The sequence below is a fragment of the Acipenser ruthenus genome, chromosome 40 (assembly GCF_902713425.1).
Source record: "Acipenser ruthenus chromosome 40, fAciRut3.2 maternal haplotype, whole genome shotgun sequence".
In the NCBI taxonomy this organism is placed as follows: Eukaryota; Metazoa; Chordata; class Actinopteri; order Acipenseriformes; family Acipenseridae; genus Acipenser; species Acipenser ruthenus.
The window spans coordinates 6,981,498-7,005,575 of NC_081228.1; the positions used below are offsets into that span (position 1 = coordinate 6,981,498).

General features: G+C 49.7%; 1 protein-coding gene across 3 annotated transcripts in view; it reads right to left on the reverse strand.

Moving 5' to 3' along the window:
* Nucleotides 1-16: 16 nt before the first annotated feature.
* Nucleotides 17-24,078, reverse strand: part of LOC117968705 (transmembrane protease serine 4-like) — a 25,790-nt gene continuing 1,728 nt past the window's right edge. Inside the window, exons 1-13 of one of the 3 annotated variants that reach the window (XM_059010036.1) lie at nt 19,086-19,505; nt 12,837-12,882; nt 12,346-12,459; nt 10,857-11,009; nt 9,628-9,757; nt 8,408-8,524; nt 8,010-8,053; nt 7,602-7,761; nt 6,890-7,050; nt 3,576-3,671; nt 1,773-1,915; nt 1,512-1,661; nt 17-1,360 (exon numbers count right to left, since the gene is read on the reverse strand). In XM_059010036.1, coding sequence (XP_058866019.1) covers nt 1,349-1,360; nt 1,512-1,661; nt 1,773-1,915; nt 3,576-3,671; nt 6,890-7,050; nt 7,602-7,761; nt 8,010-8,053; nt 8,408-8,524; nt 9,628-9,757; nt 10,857-11,009; nt 12,346-12,459; nt 12,837-12,882; nt 19,086-19,175 — 1,416 coding nt within the window. In that variant the 5' untranslated portion in view covers nt 19,176-19,505 and the 3' untranslated portion in view covers nt 17-1,348. Of the gene's footprint in view, nt 1,361-1,511; nt 1,662-1,772; nt 1,916-3,575; nt 3,672-6,889; nt 7,051-7,601; nt 7,762-8,009; nt 8,054-8,407; nt 8,525-9,627; nt 9,758-10,856; nt 11,010-12,345; nt 12,460-12,836; nt 12,886-19,085; nt 19,506-24,078 lie in introns of those variants that run through there. The other 2 variants (XM_059010035.1, XM_059010038.1) reach the window with 2 other exon arrangements.

Here is a 24,078-nt window from a genome sequence, read left to right on the forward strand (position 1 = left end):
AAACAGGGCACATTAGTCAAGTGCTTATGAGTTTAATACACAAGTCATGGCACCTACAATCCCACATGAAGACACATTTTAAGAAGAATGCTTACAAACAGTAATGTTGAGTTATTTATTTACAAAAATCCATTTATATTTACAAAAACAACACACAATAACTCCCATTTTAAAAAGACAAAACATTTCCACAAGCTCGTTTTCAAAATGTATTATTTAATTAAATAATTGGCATTCAGTTTTGTGTTCCATATGGTTTCTATATTGTATTAACAAAACAAAAACAGATTGAAATCCTAGTTTAAACAGACATAACTGACATTTCTTTGCGTTTTTTTTTTTTTAAATAGTCTTTAGGTAGAAGAAGAAGCTAACGTCAAAAATAGCACCATTAATAACCAGAAAGCCAGCTGATCTGTGTCAGTCCTCCTGCTGCTCTGTTACAGCGTTGCTGGGGTCTAATAATCTGACGCTGTGATTCGGTATCATTAATACTTCTTTAAAATCAATCCATCCGCAGCTATCTGAACAGTGCTGAGTTTAGAAACACTGACGGAAAAAAAGAGAGCCACAGCGTGCTTCACAACGTGTGTCGTCCTGTCTTTAAAACCCTAAATACGACAGGAATCCATGCAGGAGCCCCTTCTAAAAGTTTTAAAACGTATTTGTGCAGTTTTCCCCTTTTTTTCCCCCATGGTTCTACTTTGCATTTACCGTAGCGGACCCTGTGTGGAGCATGCTGTGGTACGCTTGAGGAGGGAGGTCCTGGTAGACTCAGCACGGCTGTAAGTTTCAGAGCACAGTTACTAAGATTATCAGCGCATCATCAGTGCGTTCCTTACCCTGAGGTCTGTGGGCGCAGAGGTTAGGGGCTGGGGGGCTGGCCCATTCACTGCTTGCAGTGCCGTGGAGGTTTACTTGGCGAGCCCAGCCCAGAAAACGTCTGAACTATTTGGCACTGACGTGCAGCTGGCTAGTGCCCCCTGGGTTCCCTGCCAGGATTATCATGTGCTTGGGGTCGACCAGGGTCTTTACAGGGCGTCCCTGATCTCCTCAGTGCTTTCTAGTGCCAACCTGCACACCACGCGGAAAGAAAACCGAGCGACATTTCTGTTTATTGCATGAATTTATATTCTCCTAATGGTTAATGAATCAGACCCTGTGTGTGTGTGTGTGTGTGTGTGTGTGTGTGTGTGTGTGTGGGTGTGTGTGTGTGTGTGTGTGTGTGTGGGTGTGTGTGTGTGTGTGTGTGTGTGTGTGTGTGTGGGTGGGTGTGTGTGTGTGTGTGTGTGTGTCAGTGAGAGGTTTCTTGCAAACTGCTCCTCTCTGTTCTTCCGCTCTCCTCAGCTCAGGAGTATTGCTGGGAAAACAAAACACAAGGAAAGCTCAGTATTTATTCAGCTGGCCCCCTCCCTCTCGCCCCACTTCCCTTGACAAGCCCTTCGGTATTGCAGTCATGTCTCACTGCTCAGTACACTGACTCTGTATTTGTGTTAATGAGTGCCTCTGACCTGCATGACGCCGTGGATCCAGTCCAGGAAGACCCCCAGGTTGGTGTAGATGCCCGGTCTGTTAGGACGAGCGCAGCCAGTACCCCAACTCACCACCCCCACGAGCTGCCAGCGCTCCCTCAAAAGAACCAGAGGACCCCCACTGTCTCCCTGAGTGAAGAGAGGAGAGGAGAAGCTGAGCAACACACACACGCAAGCCAGGACAGAATGAATTTTCTTTGTGTGGGTTTGTGTGTCTGGGTGTGTGAGCGTGTCTCGTACCTGGCAGGAGTCGACCTTGCCGTCCAGGGAGCCGGCGCACAGCATCCTGGGTGTGATGAGCCCTGCATAGCTGTTTGGCCGATTACAGACATCCCGGTCCAGGTAGGCGATCTCAGCCTGCTGAAGAACCGTCGACAGCTTCCCTGAGAGAGAGCGGGGGGAGAAGAGAGAGGGAGAGGGTTAAATCAGGAACACAGACAGAGAGGGAGAGAGAGAGAGAGGGAGAGGGGAGAGAAGGGGGAGAGAGAGGGAGAGGGTTAAATCATGAACACAGACAGAGAGGGAGAGAGAGAGAGAGGGAGAGGGGAGAGAAGGGGGAGAGAGAGAGGGAGAGGGTAGAGAGAGGGGAAAAGAGAGGGAGAGTGTTAAATCATGAACACAGACAGAGAGAGAGGGAGAAAGAGGGAGAGGGGAGAGAGGAAGGGGGAGAGAGAGAGGGAGAGGGTAGAGAGAGGGGAAAAGAGAGGGGAAAGGGGAGAGAGGGAGAGAGGAAGGGGGAGAGAGAGAGGGAGAGGGTAGAGAGAGGGGAATAGAGAGAGCGAGGGTTAAATCATGAACACAGACAGAGAGAGAGGGAGAAAGAGGGAGAGGGGAGAGAGGAAGGGGGAGAGAGAGGGAGATTGTTAAATCATGAACACAGACAGAGAGGGAGAGAGAGAGAGAGGGAGAGGGGAGAGAGGGGGGAGAGAGAGGGAGAGGGTAGAGAGAGGGGAAGAGAGAGGGAGAGGGTAGAGAGAGGGGAAGAGAGAGGGAGAGGGTTAAATCATGAACACAGAAAGAGAGGGAGAGAGAGAGAGGGAGAGGGGAGACAGGGGAGAGAGGAAGGGGGAGAGAGAGAGGGAGAGGGTAGAGAGAGGGGAAGAGAGAGGGAGAGGGAGAGAAAGGGAGAGAGAGAGGGGAAAGGGGAGAGAGGGAGAGAGGGGAGAGAGAGAGGGAGAGGGTAGAGAGAGGGGAAGAGAGAGGGAGGGGGAGAGAAAGGGAGAGAGAGAGGGGAAAGGGGAGAGAGGGAGAGAGGGGAGAGAGAGAGGGAGAGGGTAGAGAGAGGGGAAGAGAGAGGGAGGGGGAGAGAAAGGGAGAGAGAGAGTAGGATAGAGAAAGGGAGAGAGAGGGAGAGAGTTAAATCATGAACACAGACAGAGAGGGAGAGAGAGAGAGAGGGAGGAGGAGAGAGGGCATAGAGGGAGAGAGAGAAAGGGAGAGAGGGAAACAGGGAGAGAGAGGAAGGAGATAGAGAGTGGGAGAGAGAGAGAGGGAGAGGGGATAGCGCAAGGGTAAGAGAGGGGAAGAGAGAGGGAGAGAGAGAAGGTGAGAGTGAGAGCGAGAGAGAGGCAGAGGGGAGAGCGAGGGTGAGAGAGAGGGACAAAGGGGGAGAGAGAAGGAGAGAGAGAAGTAACTCACCTACACAGAGAGAGAGACAGTGAGATTCACTACAGAGTGGGTTTACAATATAGCTAACCTGTCTAGAGTAAAAGGTAACATGCCAGCTGCACTGTACATGGCAGAGAAGGGTTCGAGGCTGGCTGGCAGAGACTGCTGCACCACAAGATCTTACTCCAGTACAAAGTCTGCCCAGCATTATCGATAAAGTTTTAAAACCAGGAACAATCAACTCACAATGTCAATCATTTACAAGCTCCCAGTCATTTCTACCTGACTCGCAAAAATGAAAAGTGCCAGGTGTAGTTCTGCATTGTGTCCACTGGAGGTCCCCCCTGTACCCTGTGCAGCCTCACTGTGGAAGCTGAGCACACACTCTGAAGAGATCCCAGGGAACTGAAGACAAAGGGGTGCTCATCGCCCTACCTTTCTCCTGGGTGTTCCCCCAGCCTGTCACCCACAGCCGGCTGTTGGCATTCATCTGCAGGTCATAGGTGGGCAGACACACTGGCTTCACAGACTCTGCAGCGGAGAGAGAGAGAGGGTCACTGGAAATATACGGGGCGGAATTCAGAAATATTAAAACGTTTCCGCTAGAAGTGTTTCTCAGTGTTTTCAGTGCTCTCGTTGAAACGTTTCTTCTGGAACTTACAAAGTCTCTTTCAGCATTTCTAAATGCAGCGCTTTGACTCTGTGGTTCTGTCTCTAGCTCTCTTGTCTGGTTTGCTCTCTGGCTCTGTGGTTCTGTAGCTCTCTTGTCTGGTTTGCTCTCTGGCTCTGTGGTTCTGTCTCTAGCTCTCTTGTCTGGTTTGTTCTCTGGCTCTGTGGTTCTGTAGCTCTCTTGTCTGGTTTGTTCTCTGGCTCTGTGGTTCTGTCTCCAGCTCTCTTGTCTGGTTTGCTCTCTGGCTCTGTGGTTCTGTAGCTCTCTTGTCTGGTTTGTTCTCTGGCTCTGTGGTTCTGTAGCTCTCTTGTCTGGTTTGCTCTCTGGCTCTGTGGTTCTGTCTCCAGCTCTCTTGTCTGGTTTGCTCTCTGGCTCTGTGGTTCTGTCTCCAGCTCTCTTGTCTGGTTTGCTCTCTGGCTCTGTGGTTCTGTAGCTCTCTTGTCTGGTTTGTTCTCTGGCTCTGTGGTTCTGTAGCTCTCTTGTCTGGTTTGCTCTCTGGCTCTGTGGTTCTGTCTCTAGCTCTCTTGTCTGGTTTGTTCTCTGGCTCTGTGGTTCTGTCTCTAGCTCTCTTGTCTGGTTTGCTCTCTGGCTCTGTGGTTCTGTCTCTAGCTCTCTTGTCTGGTTTGCTCTCTGGCTCTGTGGTTCTGTCTCTAGCTCTCTTGTCTGGTTTGCTCTCTGGCTCTGTGGTTCTGTAGCTCTCTTGTCTGGTTTGCTCTCTGGCTCTGTGGTTCTGTCTCTAGCTCTCTTGTCTGGTTTGCTCTCTGGCTCTGTGGTTCTGTAGCTCTCTTGTCTGGTTTGCTCTCTGGCTCTGTGGTTCTGTCTCTAGCTCTCTTGTCTGGTTTGCTCTCTGGCTCTGTGGTTCTGTAGCTCTCTTGTCTGGTTTGCTCTCTGGCTCTGTGGTTCTGTAGCTCTCTTGTCTGGTTTGTTCTCTGGCTCTGTGGTTCTGTCTCTAGCTCTCTTGTCTGGTTTGCTCTCTGGCTCTGTGGTTCTGTAGCTCTCTTGTCTGGTTTGCTCTCTGGCTCTGTGGTTCTGTCTCTAGCTCTCTTGTCTGGTTTGTTCTCTGGCTCTGTGGTTCTGTCTCTAGCTCTCTTGTCTGGTTTGCTCTCTGGCTCTGTGGTTCTGTCTCTAGCTCTCTTGTCTGGTTTGCTCTCTGGCTCTGTGGTTCTGTCTCTAGCTCTCTTGTCTGGTTTGCTCTCTGGCTCTGTGGTTCTGTCTCTAGCTCTCTTGTCTGGTTTGCTCTCTGGCTCTGTGGTTCTGTAGCTCTCTTGTCTGGTTTGTTCTCTGGCTCTGTGGTTCTGTCTCTAGCTCTCTTGTCTGGTTTGTTCTCTGGCTCTGTGGTTCTGTAGCTCTCTTGTCTGGTTTGCTCTCTGGCTCTGTGGTTCTGTAGCTCTCTTGTCTGGTTTGCTCTCTGGCTCTGTGGTTCTGTCTCCAGCTCTCTTGTCTGGTTTGCTCTCTGGCTCTGTGGTTCTGTCTCCAGCTCTCTTGTCTGGTTTGTTCTCTGGCTCTGTGGTTCTGTAGCTCTCTTGTCTGGTTTGTTCTCTGGCTCTGTGGTTCTGTCTCTAGCTCTCTTGTCTGGTTTGCTCTCTGGCTCTGTGGTTCTGTCTCCAGCTCTCTTGTCTGGTTTGTTCTCTGGCTCTGTGGTTCTGTAGCTCTCTTGTCTGGTTTGCTCTCTGGCTCTGTGGTTCTGTCTCTAGCTCTCTTGTCTGGTTTGTTCTCTGGCTCTGTGGTTCTGTCTCTAGCTCTCTTGTCTGGTTTGCTCTCTGGCTCTGTGGTTCTGTAGCTCTCTTGTCTGGTTTGCTCTCTGGCTCTGTGGTTCTGTCTCTAGCTCTCTTGTCTGGTTTGCTCTCTGGCTCTGTGGTTCTGTAGCTCTCTTGTCTGGTTTGCTCTCTGGCTCTGTGGTTCTGTAGCTCTCTTGTCTGGTTTGCTCTCTGGCTCTGTGGTTCTGTCTCTAGCTCTCTTGTCTGGTTTGCTCTCTGGCTCTGTGGTTCTGTAGCTCTCTTGTCTGGTTTGTTCTCTGGCTCTGTGGTTCTGTAGCTCTCTTGTCTGGTTTGTTCTCTGGCTCTGTGGTTCTGTCTCTAGCTCTCTTGTCTGGTTTGCTCTCTGGCTCTGTGGTTCTGTCTCCAGCTCTCTTGTCTGGTTTGCTCTCTGGCTCTGTGGTTCTGTCTCCAGCTCTCTTGTCTGGTTTGCTCTCTGGCTCTGTGGTTCTGTCTCTAGCTCTCTTGTCTGGTTTGCTCTCTGGCTCTGTGGTTCTGTCTCTAGCTCTCTTGTCTGGTTTGCTCTCTGGCTCTGTGGTTCTGTCTCTAGCTCTCTTGTCTGGTTTGCTCTCTGGCTCTGTGGTTCTGTAGCTCTCTTGTCTGGTTTGTTCTCTGGCTCTGTGGTTCTGTCTCTAGCTCTCTTGTCTGGTTTGTTCTCTGGCTCTGTGGTTCTGTAGCTCTCTTGTCTGGTTTGCTCTCTGGCTCTGTGGTTCTGTAGCTCTCTTGTCTGGTTTGCTCTCTGGCTCTGTGGTTCTGTAGCTCTCTTGTCTGGTTTGCTCTCTGGCTCTGTGGTTCTGTAGCTCTCTTGTCTGGTTTGCTCTCTGGCTCTGTGGTTCTGTCTCTAGCTCTCTTGTCTGGTTTGCTCTCTGGCTCTGTGGTTCTGTCTCTAGCTCTCTTGTCTGGTTTGCTCTCTGGCTCTGTGGTTCTGTCTCTAGCTCTCTTGTCTGGTTTGCTCTCTGGCTCTGTGGTTCTGTCTCCAGCTCTCTTGTCTGGTTTGCTCTCTGGCTCTGTGGTTCTGTAGCTCTCTTGTCTGGTTTGCTCTCTGGCTCTGTGGTTCTGTAGCTCTCTTGTCTGGTTTGCTCTCTGGCTCTGTGGTTCTGTCTCCAGCTCTCTTGTCTGGTTTGCTCTCTGGCTCTGTGGTTCTGTCTCCAGCTCTCTTGTCTGGTTTGTTCTCTGGCTCTGTGGTTCTGTAGCTCTCTTGTCTGGTTTGTTCTCTGGCTCTGTGGTTCTGTCTCTAGCTCTCTTGTCTGGTTTTCTTTGGCTCTGTGGTTCTGTCTCTAGCTCTCTTGTCTGGTTTTCTTTGGCTCTGTGGTTCCGTCCCATACCTGAGAGGGTGAGTGGCTGGCTCAGCAACACCATGGCGATGTCGTTGTCGTTGCCGGCATAGCTCCCATGAACGATGACCTGGGACACTCCCACAGCCCCTTTGGACGATAGCGTAGTCAAGCCAGACACCACCTCCCAGCGGCTCAACAGCTTCTGGTTACTATAGAGAGAGAGGGGGGGGGAGAGAGGGAGAGTGACCGCTCTGAACACTTACAGATAGACAGACCAACACACACACACACACACACACAGACACAAAGACACACAGACAGACACACAGACAGACCGACCAACACATAGACACACACACACACACACACACACACACACACACACACACACACACAGACACCTAGATGCCTAGGTAAGCATTGTGTACTAATGGTTGATACACAATAAGTGGGTTCAGAGGGCTGTATTTGGAGCGCACACAGTAAGAGGAGGTGTGCAGATTGATAGTGCAGCTGTTTAGTCTTGCTTACAGTCTCCCTCACGTTTCTCTCTCATTCTCTCTCCTACATAAAGATCAACCCCAATCAACACTCAGGAACCCCTAACTGTCCACATGCCAACGTGCGACCAGTCACGTAAAGGAGCAGACACGCATTTCAAACCCAGCATGATCCCAGTGCTGCGGTCCTGTCTTGTGCCCGTGTGAGCGCACGTGGCGGTGGACAGGGCTGTGTGAATCAGGGATGGCGTGGCACTCACTCTGGGAAGCAGTGTGCTGCCGTGACGATCCATCGAGGGGTCACCACGGAGCCTCCACAGGTGTGCTGCTTGTTGAACTGCAGACTGACCTGCCAAGGCCAGTCCTCTATAGCGGTGTCCGAGCCTCCGACCACACGCTGCGTCCTCTTCACACCACAGCCTGCAACACAGAGACACAGAGTCACGACCCGCTGCTTCAGTTCCAATGCAATTTACTTCCAGCGCCCCCCTGAGCAGCTCCCATTGGGCTGGGACTGGCAAACGTATTCACTGTGCTGGAAATGAAAACGCTGTCAAGTTACAAGAACACCAAAAAGCAACTCAAGACTGGATTGCCTGCCTCTGGGTTTGGGAGCTGGCTGTGTTGAGACTTGCCCTAACAGAACAGACACAGACACATTCTTTTACCTGAGCAGGTGAGAGACACAACAGAGCCAGAGGAGCAGCTGTCTCTGAACGCAGGGAGAGAGAGGGAGAGAGAGAGAGGGAGAGATTAGTCACACCACTCCACTGCAACAGGGAGTTTTCAGCAGGCATGCATTCTGAGCGCTGCACGTCTGCTGCTTAAACACATCAATTCAGACTGCTTTTTACTGACAGACCTCATGAGTTCAAACTGTATCAGCTACTGTTTCAGTTAAAGAGCTGGTAATCTGCAGTCTGGGAGCTTTACAGACAGACAGACAGACAGACATGCAGAGAGATAGAGACACACACACACACAGACACACACAGACACACACACAGACACACACACACAGACACACACACAGAGACACACAGACAGGGAGGGAGGGGGTGCTCACCTGTCTTTCAGCATGCTCTCGATGCCCCCAGTGTTCCCAGGGGTGTTGACCCAGCTGTAGGAGCCCTGCATTGCTGCCGGCAGATTCTTGACCAGGACCTGGCTACTGTAGGGGTTTCTGCAACAGAGAGAGCACTGTCACAATACTAAACACACAGCACCTAACAACATTAGAAACACTGACTACTGTACACAGCACCCCTCTCCTCACTCCTCCCTCCCTCTCTCCCCTCCTCTCTTCCACTCCCCCTCTCCTCCCTCCCCTCCTCTCCCTTCCACTGCCCCTCTCCTCTCCTCCCTCTCTCCCCTCCTCTCTTCCACTGCCCCTCTCCTCTCCTCCCTCTCTCCCCCTCCTCTCTTCCACTGCCCCTCTCCTCTCCTCCCTCTCTCCCTGCTCCTCTCTTCCACTCCCCCTCTCCTCCCCTCCCTCTCTCCCTGCTCCTCTCTTTCACTGCCCCTCTCCTCTCCTCCCTCTCTCCCCCTCCTCTCTTCCACTGCCTCTCTCCTCTCCTCCCTCTCTCCCCGCTCCTCTCTTCCACTGCCCCTCTCCTCTCCTCCCTCTCTCCCCGCTCCTCTCTTCCACTGCCCCTCTCCTCTCCTCCCTCTCTCCCTGCTCCTCTCTTCCACTGCCCCTCTCCTCTCCTCCCTCTCTCCCCCTCCTCTCTTCCACTGCCCCTCTCCTCTCCTCCCTCTCTCCCCGCTCCTCTCTTCCACTGCCCCTCTCCTCTCCTCCCTCTCTCCCTGCTCCTCTCTTTCACTGCCCCTCTCCTCTCCTCCCTCTCTCCCTGCTCCTCTCTTCCACTGCCCCTCTCCTCTCCTCCCTCTCTCCCCCTCCTCTCTTCCACTGCCCCTCTCCTCTCCTCCCTCTCTCCCTGCTCCTCTCTTCCACTGCCCCTCTCCTCTCCTCCCTCTCTCCCCGCTCCTCTCTTACACTGCCCCTCTCCTCTCCTCCCTCTCTCCCCGCTCCTCCCTTCCACTGCCGCTCCTCTCCTCCCTCTCTCCCCGCTCCTCTCTTCCACTGCCCCTCTCCTCTCCTCCCTCTCTCCCTGCTCCTCTCTTCCACTGCCCCTCTCCTCTCCTCCCTCTCTCCCTGCTCCTCTCTTTCACTGCCCCTCTCCTCTCCTCCCTCTCTCCCCGCTCCTCTCTTCCACTGCCCCTCTCCTCTCCTCCCTCTCTCCCCGCTCCTCTCTTCCATTGCCCCTCTCCTCCTCCCGTCTCTACCTGGTGTATCCAAGTTGCAGGCAGGCCTGGCTAGTCAGTGCCTCCTGCCAGCCCTCCGTGCAGACCAGCCTCCAGGACTGGCTGGCATCACTGTACACCTGGAGCAAGCTGTCATCAGTCACGAGCCGCACTGCACAGGGGCCAGGAGACAGAGAGACAGACAGACAGGCATGAGAACAGCAGGAAGGCAGCAAGCAAGAGGAGACCCATCAGCCCATCAGGGCCGTCCGGTTCATAGCAGCAGACTGATCTCGAAACTCTGTCAAGTCAGCTCTTAAAGGATCCCAATGATTCAGCATGGCTCGCTAACCCTTGGTTTATGTGGGAGCCCTTCTTTAAAGCAGGCATTGCCCAAACAGGTTATATAAAAACACCTTGACAGCCAACTGACTGATAAATCAGTAAATGTCATATTTTAATGACTCATCATGTATAGGGAGGGTTTGATCATCATCATATCAAAACATCTTCTGCTCACCGTGTGAAGCACAAGCAGTTCCAAGAAGAACTGAAAACAGGTTTGTTCCCAAATAATAATAATAAGAAAAACGTGTATCACATTGTTACTCACACGAGAGCAGTAACACAAGCCAAATGAATCACTGGCACTGCGATAGCAATGCAGACAGACAGGGGCACTGCGATAGCAATGCAGACAGACAGGGGCACTGCGATAGCAATGCAGACAGACAGGGGCACTGGGTGCTGTCCCACAGCTCACACCACCCGTGACAGGATAGCGCTGTGACCCAAGACTGGCGGGATTGGGACACTCAGGGACAGACGCTGCAGTGAAGAGCAAAGCACCTTTATGAAACACAAAACAAAAGGTCTATACAAAACCAATACAGGCTGGGCATTCTCCTCCCTGCACAGAGCTCAAATGCACAGTCTATACACTCACCCAGTCCCGTCTCCTTACACAAAGAATCATACAGGTGGATACAGGTGGATATTCTCCAATTAGCTTCAATTACCTCATTGAAGAATGGCCACACCTGTGATTGCTGGCAGGGGCAGAATTAACCCCGTCCCTGCCAACCTTACAGTCCCACACACACTATTTACACCAGCAGGGCTTCTGCCCTGCCACACAGCTACAAAGGGGGCTTTGTGGGCCAGCAGAGGGCTGTGACTGGGAGGGAGGGAGGATGGAGGGAGGGAGGAACGGTGGGAGGATGGAGGGAGGGAGGAACGGAGGGAGGATGGAGGGAGAGGGTGCTGCTCACATGGGAAGGTGGAGCTGATGCTCAGCTTGGTCACACAGGTGAGCTCGTCCTCAGCGTCCTTGCAGTCCACTATCCCATCACAAGCCTTATCCAGGGGAATGAACTTGAAGGACTTGGTGCAGAAAAAGTAGTAATAGTCCAGCAGGATCTTGACTGCAACACAAGAGAGGGGAGAGGGAGAGGAAGGGAGAGGAGGTGAGAGATATTAGATGGGAGGGAGGCGTGGGGGTAGAGGGTCAGGAATCTGAGATGAGAGGGAGAGGAAGGGAGAGGAGGTGAGAGATGAGATGGGAGGGAGGCATGGGGGTAGAGGGTCAGGAATCTGAGATGAGAGGGAGAGGAAGGGAGAGGAGGTGAGAGATATGAGATGGGAGGGAGGCGTGGGGGTAGAGGGTCAGGAATCTGAGATGAGAGGGAGAGGAAGGGAGAGGAGGTGAGAGATATGAGATGGGAGGGAGGCGTGGGGGTAGAGGGTCAGGAATCTGAGATGAGAGGGAGAGGAAGGGAGAGGAGGTGAGCGATATGAGATGGGAGGGAGGTGTGGGGGTAGAGGGTCAGGAATCTGAGATGAGAGGGAGAGGAAGAGAGAGGAGGTGAGAGATTAGATGGGAGGGAGGCATGGGGGTAGAGGGTCAGGAATCTGAGATGAGAGGGAGAGGAAGGGAGAGGAGGTGAGCGATATGAGATGGGAGGGAGGCGTGGGGGTAGAGGGTCAGGAATCTGAGATGAGAGGGAGAGGAAGGGAGAGGAGGTGAGAGATATGAGATGGGAGGGAGGCGTGGGGGTAGAGGGTCAGGAATCTGAGATGAGAGGGAGAGGAAGGGAGAGGAGGTGAGCGATATGAGATGGGAGGGAGGTGTGGGGGTAGAGGGTCAGGAATCTGAGATGAGAGGGAGAGGAAGAGAGAGGAGGTGAGAGATTAGATGGGAGGGAGGCATGGGGGTAGAGGGTCAGGAATCTGAGATGAGAGGGAGAGGAAGGGAGAGGAGGTGAGCGATATGAGATGGGAGGGAGGCGTGGGGGTAGAGGGTCAGGAATCTGAGATGAGAGGGAGAGGAAGGGAGAGGAGGTGAGAGATATGAGATGGGAGGGAGGCGTGGGGGTAGAGGGTCAGGAATCTGAGATGAGAAGGAGAGGGATGGAGGGAGGGAGAGTGAAGATGGAGGGAGAGGGCCAGCGATGAAAGGTGAGACAGGGAAGGAGGTAGAGAGAGGGCAGTCAACGTTAGCAATCTAAGAAGCACATTTCAAGACAAGAGGGAAGGAAACCAAAGGCAGAAACTCCAGTTGAAAAGTAAAAACACTTGCGTTCACACACCCACTCACACAGACACACACCCAGCCCTGGCACTGCGATTGCTGTGTTTTATCTGTCCTCAGGTACAGGTGTGCCCAGGTAGGGTTGTGCTCAGGTGAGGCTCAGTGTGCAGGTACATTGCCACAGTGAAAGCTCAGCAAAGTGAGGTGAAGCTGTGTTTAGGTGTACTTACTCAGGAAGCCAGTCCCAATCAGTATTCCCAGCGTAACCAGTACTGCCACCACAGTGATCACTATGCACCTGGTTGACATCTCCACACCGGGTTCGTCTGGCACTGCTCCGACCTCTGTAGAGGCAACAGGGACAAAGAGGTCAGATTCACAAATGAGCTCCTGTCAAAACCAGAGCCACGGGCAGCACTGTAACTCCCTCCCCATGATAGAGAGACTTAGCGGGTATGGGGTGTGGGTCTAAAACAGGAGCTGTTTTCATGTCTGACTCATTTAAAACACAACTAGACAAATATGCATCTAATAATCATTTCTATTCCATTCTGCTGTAGTGTCTGTGAAGTTGTCCATGCATTTTATTTTTATTTTCATTAATCCATTGCACGTAGAACCCGATTTCAGCATGTAATTGTTTTCCCAATTCGTTGATGAGCTGAGCAGTGAGTCGTGTGCTAGTTCCCATGTAAAGAGTGCTCTCCCAGAGTAAACTCACCGGCGTTCAGTGGCTTGGCACTCTCTGCTGCTTCCAAACTCTCAGGCTGCTGCAGAGAAACAAAGCAACATTGTGAGGGGGCTGAGAAAGGAGGGTCTGTATTAACACTCTCAAGGACAGGGGCATGGTCAAGCACAGGGGTCAGGGTCAGCCCCATGGTCTGGCACAGGGGTTAGGGTCAGCCCCATGGTCTGACACAGGGGTTAGGATCAGCCCCATGGTCTGGTACAGGGGTCAGGATCAAAACCATGGTCTGGCACAGGGGTTAGGGTCAGCCCCATGGTCTGGCACAGGGGATAGGATCAGCTCCATGGTCTGGCACAGGGTCAGGGTCAGCCCCATGGTCTGGCACAGGGGTTAGGGTCAGCCCCATGGTCTGGCACAGGGTTAGGGTCAGTCCCATGGTCTGGCACAGGGGTTAGGGTCAGCCCCATGGTCTGGCACAGGGGTTAGGGTCAGCCCCATGGTCTGACACAGGGGTTAGGGTCAGCCCCATGGTCTGGCACAGGGGTTAGGGTCAGCCCCATGGTCTGGCACAGGGGTTAGGGTCAGCCCCATGGTCTGGCACAGGGTTAGGGTCAGCCCCATGGTCTGGCACAAGGGTTAGGATCAGCTCCATGGTCTGACACAAGGGTTAGGGTCAGCCCCATGGTCTGGCACAAGGGGGGCAGTTCCTGTGCTGGTCTTTGTTCCAACCCTGTTCTAAATAGCTTAACTGAACCAATGAAACCTTCATCTAGACCCTGAAGCTCTTCAAGATTTAATTGGACCTGTTGATCACCCGCAAGTGTTAGGAACTCAGTGGTGCTGAACTGAAGAAATTCAAGGATAAACGTCTCAACTCATTGATAAAGACTTCTTCTAGTGCATTGTCCTATTAAACCTGGACTGCGACCCCTGGCCCAGTGCTTTTAAACTGCAGGTGCAGGCGATCCTGATCCACAGTTTCACACGCACTTCCCTTGCTCTCTATCTGTGTATTAATTAGCAGGGCAGGTTTGCTGATCCTAAGCTGCCATCTGTTGGAAAACATGGAACAAGTATTGAATAGCAGTTTGCTACACATGAGGAAAGACAGGGCTATATTCATGTTATTTTTCTGAAAAGTGATTTAACATTGGATAGAAAAAACTGTTAGTTCCACAAATGCAAGCACTGCTGTAATAGATGAAGGCTGGCTATATACTCTGGGTATATAGATACTTGCACTGCATTGACTCCGAGCAAGCAAGAAATAATAGCACCTTCATTGAGCAATGGATGGTAGCAGAGAGCTGAGAAAAACACCAAGTTAATGTATATTTAACTATATTTAAACAACCGCACATTAGAAGTAAATTGAAGGCAATGTGGTAGAGAAGTTACACTGAAGTTATGACAACTGAAAAGGATTCTTTTGTGTCAAAGCAAATGACTGGCCAGCAGCACAAGGTTGTACAAACAAGTCCTTTGACCTCCAGCCCTGACATGAAAGACGTTTGCCCTTCGGGGAGTCCACTGTGGGGTATAAAACTAATTAAACGGGTTTTTGCTTAGAATATACAGCTGGTTTATGAGGGGGTCATAAAGCTAGTCTTCAGGGGGATCTGGAAGGAGCCAGACACTTCAAAGGGGCTGATAAGAGATTTGTAGATTTGTATAAACTAATCAAACTTGTTTTTTCCTGATTGGAGTGCACATGGTACATAGTGACCGGAATAATGCATTGTCCCTTTGCCATTGGTTGAGTGTTATAGGAAGAGGAGGAGAGAGACACACCTATGCAGAAGGGTATTTAATGTCATGTAAAAGATGTAACAACTGGTAATCAGATCTATACTTGGACTGGTTTCCCTGCATGTATGAAATAAACTTAACACTGATTAAGAAATGGCGTCTGTGCAGTTTCTTAAGAAACATCGATACTCACGTTTTAAGTTACATCACCATCCATGACTTCAACAACAACGAAGATCCTAAATTCCACTTCACTTTCAGCTGGGCAAAAGGGTTTTTAGCAAACTGCAGGAATCCATGCAATACAAACAACTATACAGCAAGTGACATCCCACTGGAACCTGATAGCAGCAACGGCGCTTATGATGAGTGCAGATCTGGCTCCCAGCTTGTCAAACACAAAGCATTTCATCCTGTCCTGTTTTTTTTGTAATTCCTTCTATTTTTAAACTACAAACAAAAATACCCTTCGAGCTGCCAGCTGATTGCCTGCAGAAAAAAATACAGTTTTGACGCCCTAAACAGGTATTGCATGACTTTGTCACGAACTCAAGGGTATTGAAATCCACTCAGACGATTGCAGAAGAACCTGTTATCCACATTGATGTTGAATAAATAAATAACAGATTAACTAGATACCAGAGACAGGAGTGTGGTGACATCACACATGTTGACACGCACAGTCTTAGGTCTAATGCGCAGATCCTTACCCAAACCCTAACCCTACTAACCCCTCCCCTCCCCGAACCCTTACCAGGGCGTTTTCAAGCCGGCACGCTGTTCCTATTTTCTATAGGCAGCAGAGGTGTAGTCCAGACAGAAGTCACATAATAGGCCAGTTAAGTCACGACTCATATCTCCTGCACAGCTGTCTGTCCGCCTGCACTGCACTGAAAACAGCATTAGCAACTTCTTCTGTTACAAACGACTTCTTTAAGAAGGCTAAAAATGCTGATGAAGATGACAGCAACAGTGCATCAATGACCCAAATCCTCTCACGTGGATTTCCCAGCATTCAGTGCAGCAGCCCAGGCAACCCGGCCTCATAGCTCGCTCCTGCACTCTACAAGAAGTTAAGAAGGCAAGCTCTTCTGTGACTAGATTTCAAACTAGTGCCTTCTGTGTCTACTAAGATTCGATTGCTTCAGCTTCATTCCGATGGAGAGTTTTGGAGGTATGGATACATCCAATGTTGACAGTACCCCAATAACTCAACGTACCCCCCAATTAAGACTCAGCCCAAGCCCAGATCTCGTTGATCTTCCCGGGTATCAATAACTAGCTGTTTAAGAGTAGTGCTGCAGTATTTACAACCCATCTGGAGACCGTGCAGTGCCAGACACACAGTGAGACACTGGAGGAGGGAGGTTAGGGAGGGTACCAGGGGGGAATGGATTACACACAACAACACGCACACAGGGTGTCAGCAACACATGCCTAGCTTGTAAACACACACGCCTGTTAGAATGAGTGCTCTGCAGAGCGTGCGAGGTGAACCATGAGCTGTCTTACAAAACTCTCCCATTTCTTCCTGAGCAATTCAATGGAGTTATTAAGGGATAAAAGCTAGCTGTTCAGCGAGTGTGTAATGTGGCACAAAATGCAGTCCGGCCAGTTTTCACTGACACTGGAACAACACAAGGATTGAAAGACTGAGTCAGGGACTGAAAGAGAGGGATGACTTCATCACACGCGTTTCGGCACAGCTGAGAGTAAAGGGGTGAGGAAATCACATTGCTAATCTCGATTACAGCTCTGTGGAGATTGCAGTTCTTGTGTGTGTGCAGAGATGTCATTCTGTGACCCTTATCAAAGCATCCTGCAGTAAAAGTGTAATAAAGCACAGTGAAAGCACGGTACTGCATTGGTAAGCATTGTAAAGCACAGAGAGGTATGGTACAGCATATTTTAAAAAACACAGCAAACCATGGTAAACTATGGTAAATGCAAAGTAAAACCAGCTTTGCAAATTTACTGTGCAAATTTACCGTGGTAAAACACTGCTATTGTTTAAAAAAAAAACACCTTTTTATTTCTGTTAGAAATTGCTGAGTGGTATATTCTTGAGTTAGAGTGAGAGTTATGTAGTTACCCCAATAGAGAGTAATGCATGGCATAACTTTGAGCTGAGACTTGAACACAGTCAGCAAGCTGGCCCTGTGTGTTCCAGGACATCTTCAGCCTCTCCTGGTTATTCAGTCTCTCTCCCCACAGAGTCACAGTTAAAGCCAGGTTCCCTGGTAGCCCAGTTCCCTGTCCAGTGCTCCAGTAAAGAGCTCCAGGCAAGGGGATGACTTACTGACATACTGGATTGCCAGCTTTCTGCTGACAAAAAAACTGCCAGAAGTGTCATTATTCAAGACAACTGGAGGTCAAAACAATGCCTTTGTCGACTCTCAGATCCTTTATAGAAACTGCACGGAACACCCAGAAGCAGGCCGTCAGATCGAAGCTATTCATTTTCAGTCCCTCCCTTCTCTCTCCCTTTCTCTAACTCCTGTTTGTTTCTCCATTATAAAAAGTTTCTTAAGAAATATTCTGTTGATTCTTCCTCGTCTCTCTCCTCCCGTTCCTCTCTAAAAGTGTCGAGCGAGCTGTCCACTGCTAGCTGGCATCCTTCACTTCAAACCGGGCTCCGTCCTGCACACTCCACGGACACTCCTCTCTGTAACTGACTCTCTCCTCTCTGCCCGGGCTGCCTCCCTCTCTATTCTAATTCTCCTTGACCTCTCCTCTCTCTTCCACACAGTCGCTCATGCTCTCCTCCTCTCCTCTCTCTTCCACACTGTCGCTCATGCCCTCCTCCTCTCCTCTCTCTTCCACACTGTCGCTCATGCTCTCCTCCTCTCCTCTCTCTTCCACACTGTCGCTCATGCTCTCCTCCTCTCCCCTCTCTTCCACACTGTCGCTCATGCTCTCCTCCTCTCCTCTCTCTTCCACACTGTCGCTCATGCTCTCCTCCTCTCTTCTCTCTTCCACACTGTCGCTCATGCTCTCCTCCTCTCCTCTCTGACCTGGAGATCTCAAGCACTGCTCTTGCCTGGTTCTCATCCGATCTCTCGAATCATTCCTTCCAGGTTTCCTGGCATGGCTCTCTCTCTTCTCCTCGCCCCCCCTCTGCAGGTGTACCTCAAGGATCTGTCCTGGGACCCCTCCTCTTCTCACTCTACACCCGCTCGCTGGGTACTCTCATCTCCTCTTTTGGCTTCTCCTATCACCTTTATGCTGATGATGCCCAGATCTCCCTCTCCTTTCCCTCCTTCGACCCCTCTCATCTCAGAATGCCTCTTGGCTATCTCAGCTTGGACGCATTCACACCACCTCAAACTCAACCTCTCTAAATCTGACCTCCTCTCCTTTCCGTCTGCTTCCTCTCCTTCCTCTGACTGCTCCATGCCAGTCTCCCTTGACTCTATCACACTCTCTCCAGCTCCTTCTGCTAAACCTAGCTGTTACTCTTGACCCCTCCATCTCCTTTTTATTTCCACTTACTGTAAACTATACTGTATTTAAATAATCGCATACCCTCTGCCGCCCTGTAACACCATAAGCTGCCTCAGGTAAAAGCGTCTGCCAAATAAATAAATAACGCTACTACAGTCATCTCTGGCTAAGAGAACACGCCTCGGGAAGCAAGCGAAGTGTTCTCTTAGCCCAAGTGTTCTCTAAGACAGAGCTGACCACCCGACACAACATGCCAAGAGCCAGTCACGACATGAATCAATAAATACAAATGTGTTTACTGCTTACGTCACGACGCACGTGCGTCAACATGTGAAATGAACAGAGCAAGAGAAAAGCAACAGGCAAGCGTATGTTAATAAACTATAATAATAAACCAACTGACAAACTAACGTTAAGAAACTAGCTGGCAAACGAAATGAACAAAAATGAGTTTGATGAGGAGGAGCGATCAGGGTACAAACAGAACTGGATCCGTTTTGAATCGGTTATCAACGAATCGCTAGCGGGGCCCAAAAAAAGTTTTCTTTTAGAAGTTCCTGTTCCTTTAGGTGGAGCATTTACACTGGGGAGAGTTTCACAGCAAGGGGGTTCCCTAAATCAGCGTTCACTTAGGAGGTGCTCCTATACGTGGAGACGACTCTAATGATAATAATGTAAGCACAGCACAGTGTAATAAAGCATAGTGAAAGCATGGTAAAGCACAGGCAAGCATTGTAAAGAATAGTGAGCCATGTCCAGCTTTTTTGTATGGGTTTCCCACCTGCAGCGTTGTTCCTGAGACGTGAGCCATGCTTTACCATGGCGAGGACTGGCCAGTGCTTCCTGCTCAGGTTCAGCAGCTCACTGAACTCAAGAAGCTGGTCTGGTTAAAGCATGGGAATGCAGGCAGTGTAAAGCACAGATTTCCACCGTGTGAAGCTATCTTAATGACAATGCACCAATGCTGTGCTTACCCTGAACACACAGCTTAGTCTGGGGGCAAAATCACAGTAAAAAGTCGTTTTAGCCTCAGTACAGAATTTGTTTTTCTCTCTGTCTCCTTTAAATTGCTAATAAAGTTCTGCTCACCATCCTGCCAGAGGGAGATGCTCTGCTCACCATCCTGCCAGAGGGAGATGTTCCACGTCCAATAACCCTCGTGCTACGCACAGAAGACATGCCACAAAGACAGGCAGGCTCACAAAGTCGAGGACAAAGTCTTATTCAAGATTAGCACTAAGCGTCTCTCTCTGTCTCTCTGTTATTCCACGCACTTGATCTCTCCTATTTGCTCTTCTGTCCTCTCTCTCTTCTTTGTCTTCTCTTTCTCTCTCTCTTCTTTGTCTTCTCTTTCTCTCTCTCTTTGTGTCAGTGCTGTAGTGTTGCGTGGAGCTGTCGAAGTAAATCAAAACAAACCAACAACTCTGGACTATATCTGCAGGTTTGCACACTCACAGCTGACTGTATTACCCAGCATTGTGTAATACTCTGAGGAGCCACTTCCCTGAAATTGAACACCCTTCCTATTCTCTCTCTCTCGCTCTCTCTCTCTCTCTCTCTCTCTCTCTCTCTCTCTCTCTCTCTCTCTCTCTTCCTCAGGTAAGGTTGAAGGGCGTGGTGTTAGTATCGAACACAGCAGAGCTGTTGTTTAGTTTTGTTTCGGTTGATTTGAGAGATCACAAAGAGACCAGCGTAATACAAAGTGAAAACATAACAATAATAATAATACTGGAGCTGCGTCAGGGTTGGTACCTCACAAGGAGGAAAGACTTGGTGATAAACATATTGCAACTAAACATAACAAAGTTGAGTAGAGCAATGCGTCACCGCAGGTAAGGAAGTATGGGAAACCAGCACGCTGTAAAGATGTGAGGATAAACAGTATATACAGAACACGACCTATACAGACGATCACATGTGCTGCTGATCTCACACGCCACTCTCCCAGCGCTGCCTCTTAACCCTTTGAGAGCCATCGTCCTCATTTTATTATCCTTTTTTAAGTAAAACTTACTCTGATTTTACCGCAGAAGTCAAGTCTAAATGTAACTGTTAATTCTGCAAATTCAGATGCTTTTATAAAATATGAAACTGAAGCCTACAAAGTATCAATTTCTCTGTGTTTTCCTCCCCACGGTGATGATAAGCTTGTGCTATGATTCTTTCAAAGGACAACGAATTTGTGCTTAACAGGTGAAACACAAAGACTTCTTCCCTGCTGCTTGGCATACTTTCTGCTTGAACAACTCGAGGGAGGGGATACACAGAGACACACCCTCACAGGAGACAGGTGAGGGAGCACAGAGAGAGTTAGGGGATACACACAGACACACCCTCTCAGGAGACAGACGAGGCAGCACAGAGAGAGTTATGGGATACACACAGACACACCCTCGCAGGAGACAGACGAGGGGGCACAGAGAGAGTTAGGGGATACACACAGACACACCCTCTCAGGAGACAGACGAGGCAGCACAGAGAGAGTTAGGGGATACACACAGACACACCCTCTCAGGAGACAGACGAGGCAGCACAGAGAGAGTTATGGGATACACACAGACACACCCTCGCAGGAGACAGACGAGGGAGCACAGAGAGAGTTAGGGGATACACACAGACACACCCTCGCAGGAGACAGACGAGGGAGCACAGAGAGAGTTAGGGGATCTGAGCTAGGTATCTGAGCTCCGTGGGTGAAACAGAAAGACTTCTTTCCTGCGGCTTGGCATGCTTTCTGCTTGAACAACTCCATGGAAGACAGAAAGAGATCGCATTTCATTAAACATTAACAGAGTACATGGCGGGTATGATCAACACCACAGCTGATAAACAATCTATATTGGGGTCAGTTTATATAGCGATCATATACTTAAAAGAATAGCGCAGAGTCACGTGTCTGATGAACCCTGCATGGAGCAGACAACCAGGAAGGGAAAATAATAGAGCTGACAGCGTGGTTGTGTAACTCTCTGTCTCTGTACTGAGCCAGCGTCTGAGCCAAGGAAGTGTGAGTGCTGAGCATTATTCACGCTGTTATTGCTTCTATTCTAATTGTTCCTTACTGGAAAGGACATGTGATGTACTGTACAGGGGTGTAGGAAGCAGGAAACAGCCTCTCTGGAGCGTTGAATTCTGACACTGAAGGTGGGGCTCCAATTATATAAATCACTCAGGTATGCAACAGCTCTGTTACACAGAGGGAACAAACCATCTCCTAATCCAAGAGTCTGACTTACAGCAAACCAGCCATTCTCACTGGAACACTTTGAATATTTCAGCCCCTGTAAACCTGTGCTGCAGAGAGGAATGCAGTCCAGCAGAGATGGAGAGGTCAGGGGTTCAACACACACACCCTCGCAGGAGACAGACGAGGGAGCACAGAGAGAGTTAGGGGATACACACAGACACACCCTCGCAGGAGACAGACGAGGGAGCACAGAGAGAGTTAGGGGATACACACAGACACACCCTCGCAGGAGACAGACGAGGGAGCACAGAGAGAGTTAGGGGATACACACACACACACCCTCGCAGGAGACAGACGAGGGAGCACAGAGAGAGTTAGGGGATACACACAGACACACCCTCGCAGGAGACAGACGAGGGAGCACAGAGAGAGTTAGGGGATACACACACACACACCCTCGCAGGAGACAGACGAGGGAGCACAGAGAGAGTTAGGATTAGGTTAAATTGGTGTACAAGTGCATGTGTGACTGTTTCCTTAAAAAATACTTTGATATTGCAATTTTCTGATTCATTAATATGTGGTCCTTGTAGGTGATGGTATCTAGAAACTCCATTTGAGAGTTATCTGTGACTGATCTCATTTGAATTGACAGCTGATGTGTGTTTAGTGTGTTGAGGACCTTGTGGAATTCCTGATGAGTAAGAGGTCAAACACGCCAGATATGTCCTCTAGGTATGTGAGCTCATGTGGTCATGCTCACACGTGCCTCGCATGATCAGGGAGGCATGAGCATTTGGGAAAGTCTGGGGAGGCTGGGGAGAAACGTTTGCCCCTTGCTGTGCCTTGTATTTCAAGGTGAAATTCATCATAGAATTCAAAGTTGTTCCTTGTTCTAACAGTTGAAGTATACCTGTGTCCGGTCTGGAGTTCATTTCAAACCATTCCTGTATTGAGCTTCAGCCTCTTTGTGTTTCTAAGCTGGTGCAGAAGCTGCCTGTGTCTATTGTAGAAAGGAAGGCATCTGTTGCTATGGTAATAGCTTTGATTTTGTTTACAAAGTGGTATGTTTTCTGTAGCTTGGATGTTTTTGTGAGGTTGGGTAAGGCAGGAATTCAAGTGTTCTGCTATTCTATGTGATTCACTACTACAGTCTGAATACCTTCTGGAATGGCATGTGCTATTGTAGTATTTTGTATTTAATTATAACTTGATCTAACTATCACTGGCACTGTTATCTACTCCGTTATTGAATCAGATTTCGTCATATACTTGTACTTGCTAGAACCGAAGTCATTGTATTTATCTTGCTCTTAATTGTATTATCACTTGTACTGTGATTCTTGAAATGTATTTTTGTTTACGACTGTAAGTCGCCCTGGATAAGGGAGTCTGCTAAGAAAGAAATAAATAATAAATTGTCCAGGTGTCCCGTGTTTTGTGGATTTTAGGCAGTGTATAAAATGGGTCTGGGTGCATTCTCTCCTGTTAAGTATTGGACCTGTCTTTGTTTTAAGGAAGTCCCTTTGTTGTAGTTGATAGTTTGAGGGGGGTTCTTTCATTTGGGTTAATGGGTTGCTTTAGTTTTGTATAGTGTTCCAGTTTGTTTAATAGTCTTTCAGCTTCACATAAATATTGCTGTTTGTCCATAATGACTATTGCGCTATCTTTGTCTGCTGGGGTTAAGGTTAGAGTTGGGGTTAGGGTTAGGGTTAGGGTTAGGGAGAGGGTTAGGGAGAGGGTTAGGGAGAGGGTTAGGGTAAGGGTACAGGTTGGGTTAGGGTTAGGGAGAGGGTTAGGGTTAGGGAGAGGGTTAGGGAGAGGGTTAGGGTTAGGGTACAGGTTGGGTTAGAGTTTGGGTTGTGGTTGGCGCTAGGGAGAGGGTTAGGGTTATAGGCTCTGATACAGCATTAAAGCTTCATTGTGCAGAGTGTAAACAGCCTCCCCTTTAAGAGAAACCCCGGAGATTCTTTCAGAGTGTCCTGCTTACAATCAAAGACAAACAATAAAGTGTAGGTACCATTATTCAAGAGCTCCTCCAAAACCAGCCCTGGGAGAATCCCACGCATGCTTCTCCGTGGTGTTGTGTCAAGCTCACTGCTGTGACACAGTCAGCGTCAGACTGCTGGTGGAAAGTCAGGTGCTCAGGTGCTCGTCACAGCAATACCTCACCAGCAGTTTTACAATAATAATGAATCAGTGCCCGTGAATGAATACAAAGTGGAGCCCTGCAGTTCACTAAGCCAGGCTGAAAACAAGCAGGGATTAAGAGATGTAATATTCTCTCAACTCACTCCACACAACAGTGACTCAGCATCCCGTATCCACGGGTGCTGTGTGGTTATTCTGGGAGTCTTTGGTCTCAGTATATTTTCGTAGGCGCAGAAACACACCCACAGAGAACACAAGGGTTTTTTTGTTTTTTTTACCAACGAGGAAACAAAAACGATGACGCTGATACTGTTAGCAACATGATCCACTGAGTGATAAACAAGAAACGAGCTGGGATCCACCGCAACCTCTCCATCAGAGCTGCACTCCATTCACCCCCAACCTCTCCACTGTGAACACAGCATCAGAGCTGTACCCCACTCACCCCCAACCTCTCCACTGTGAACACAGCATCAGAGCTGCACCCCATTCACCCCCAACCTCTCCACTGTGAACACAGCATCAGAGCTGCACCCCATTCACCCCCAACCTCTCCACTGTGAACACAGCATCAGAGCTGCACCCCATTCACCCCCAACCTCTCCACTGTGAACACAGCATCAGAGCTGCACTCCATTCACCCCCAACCTCTCCACTGTGAACACAGCATCAGAGCTGCACCCCGTTCACCCCCAACCTCTCCACTGTGAACACAGCATCAGAGCTGCACCCCACTCACCCCCA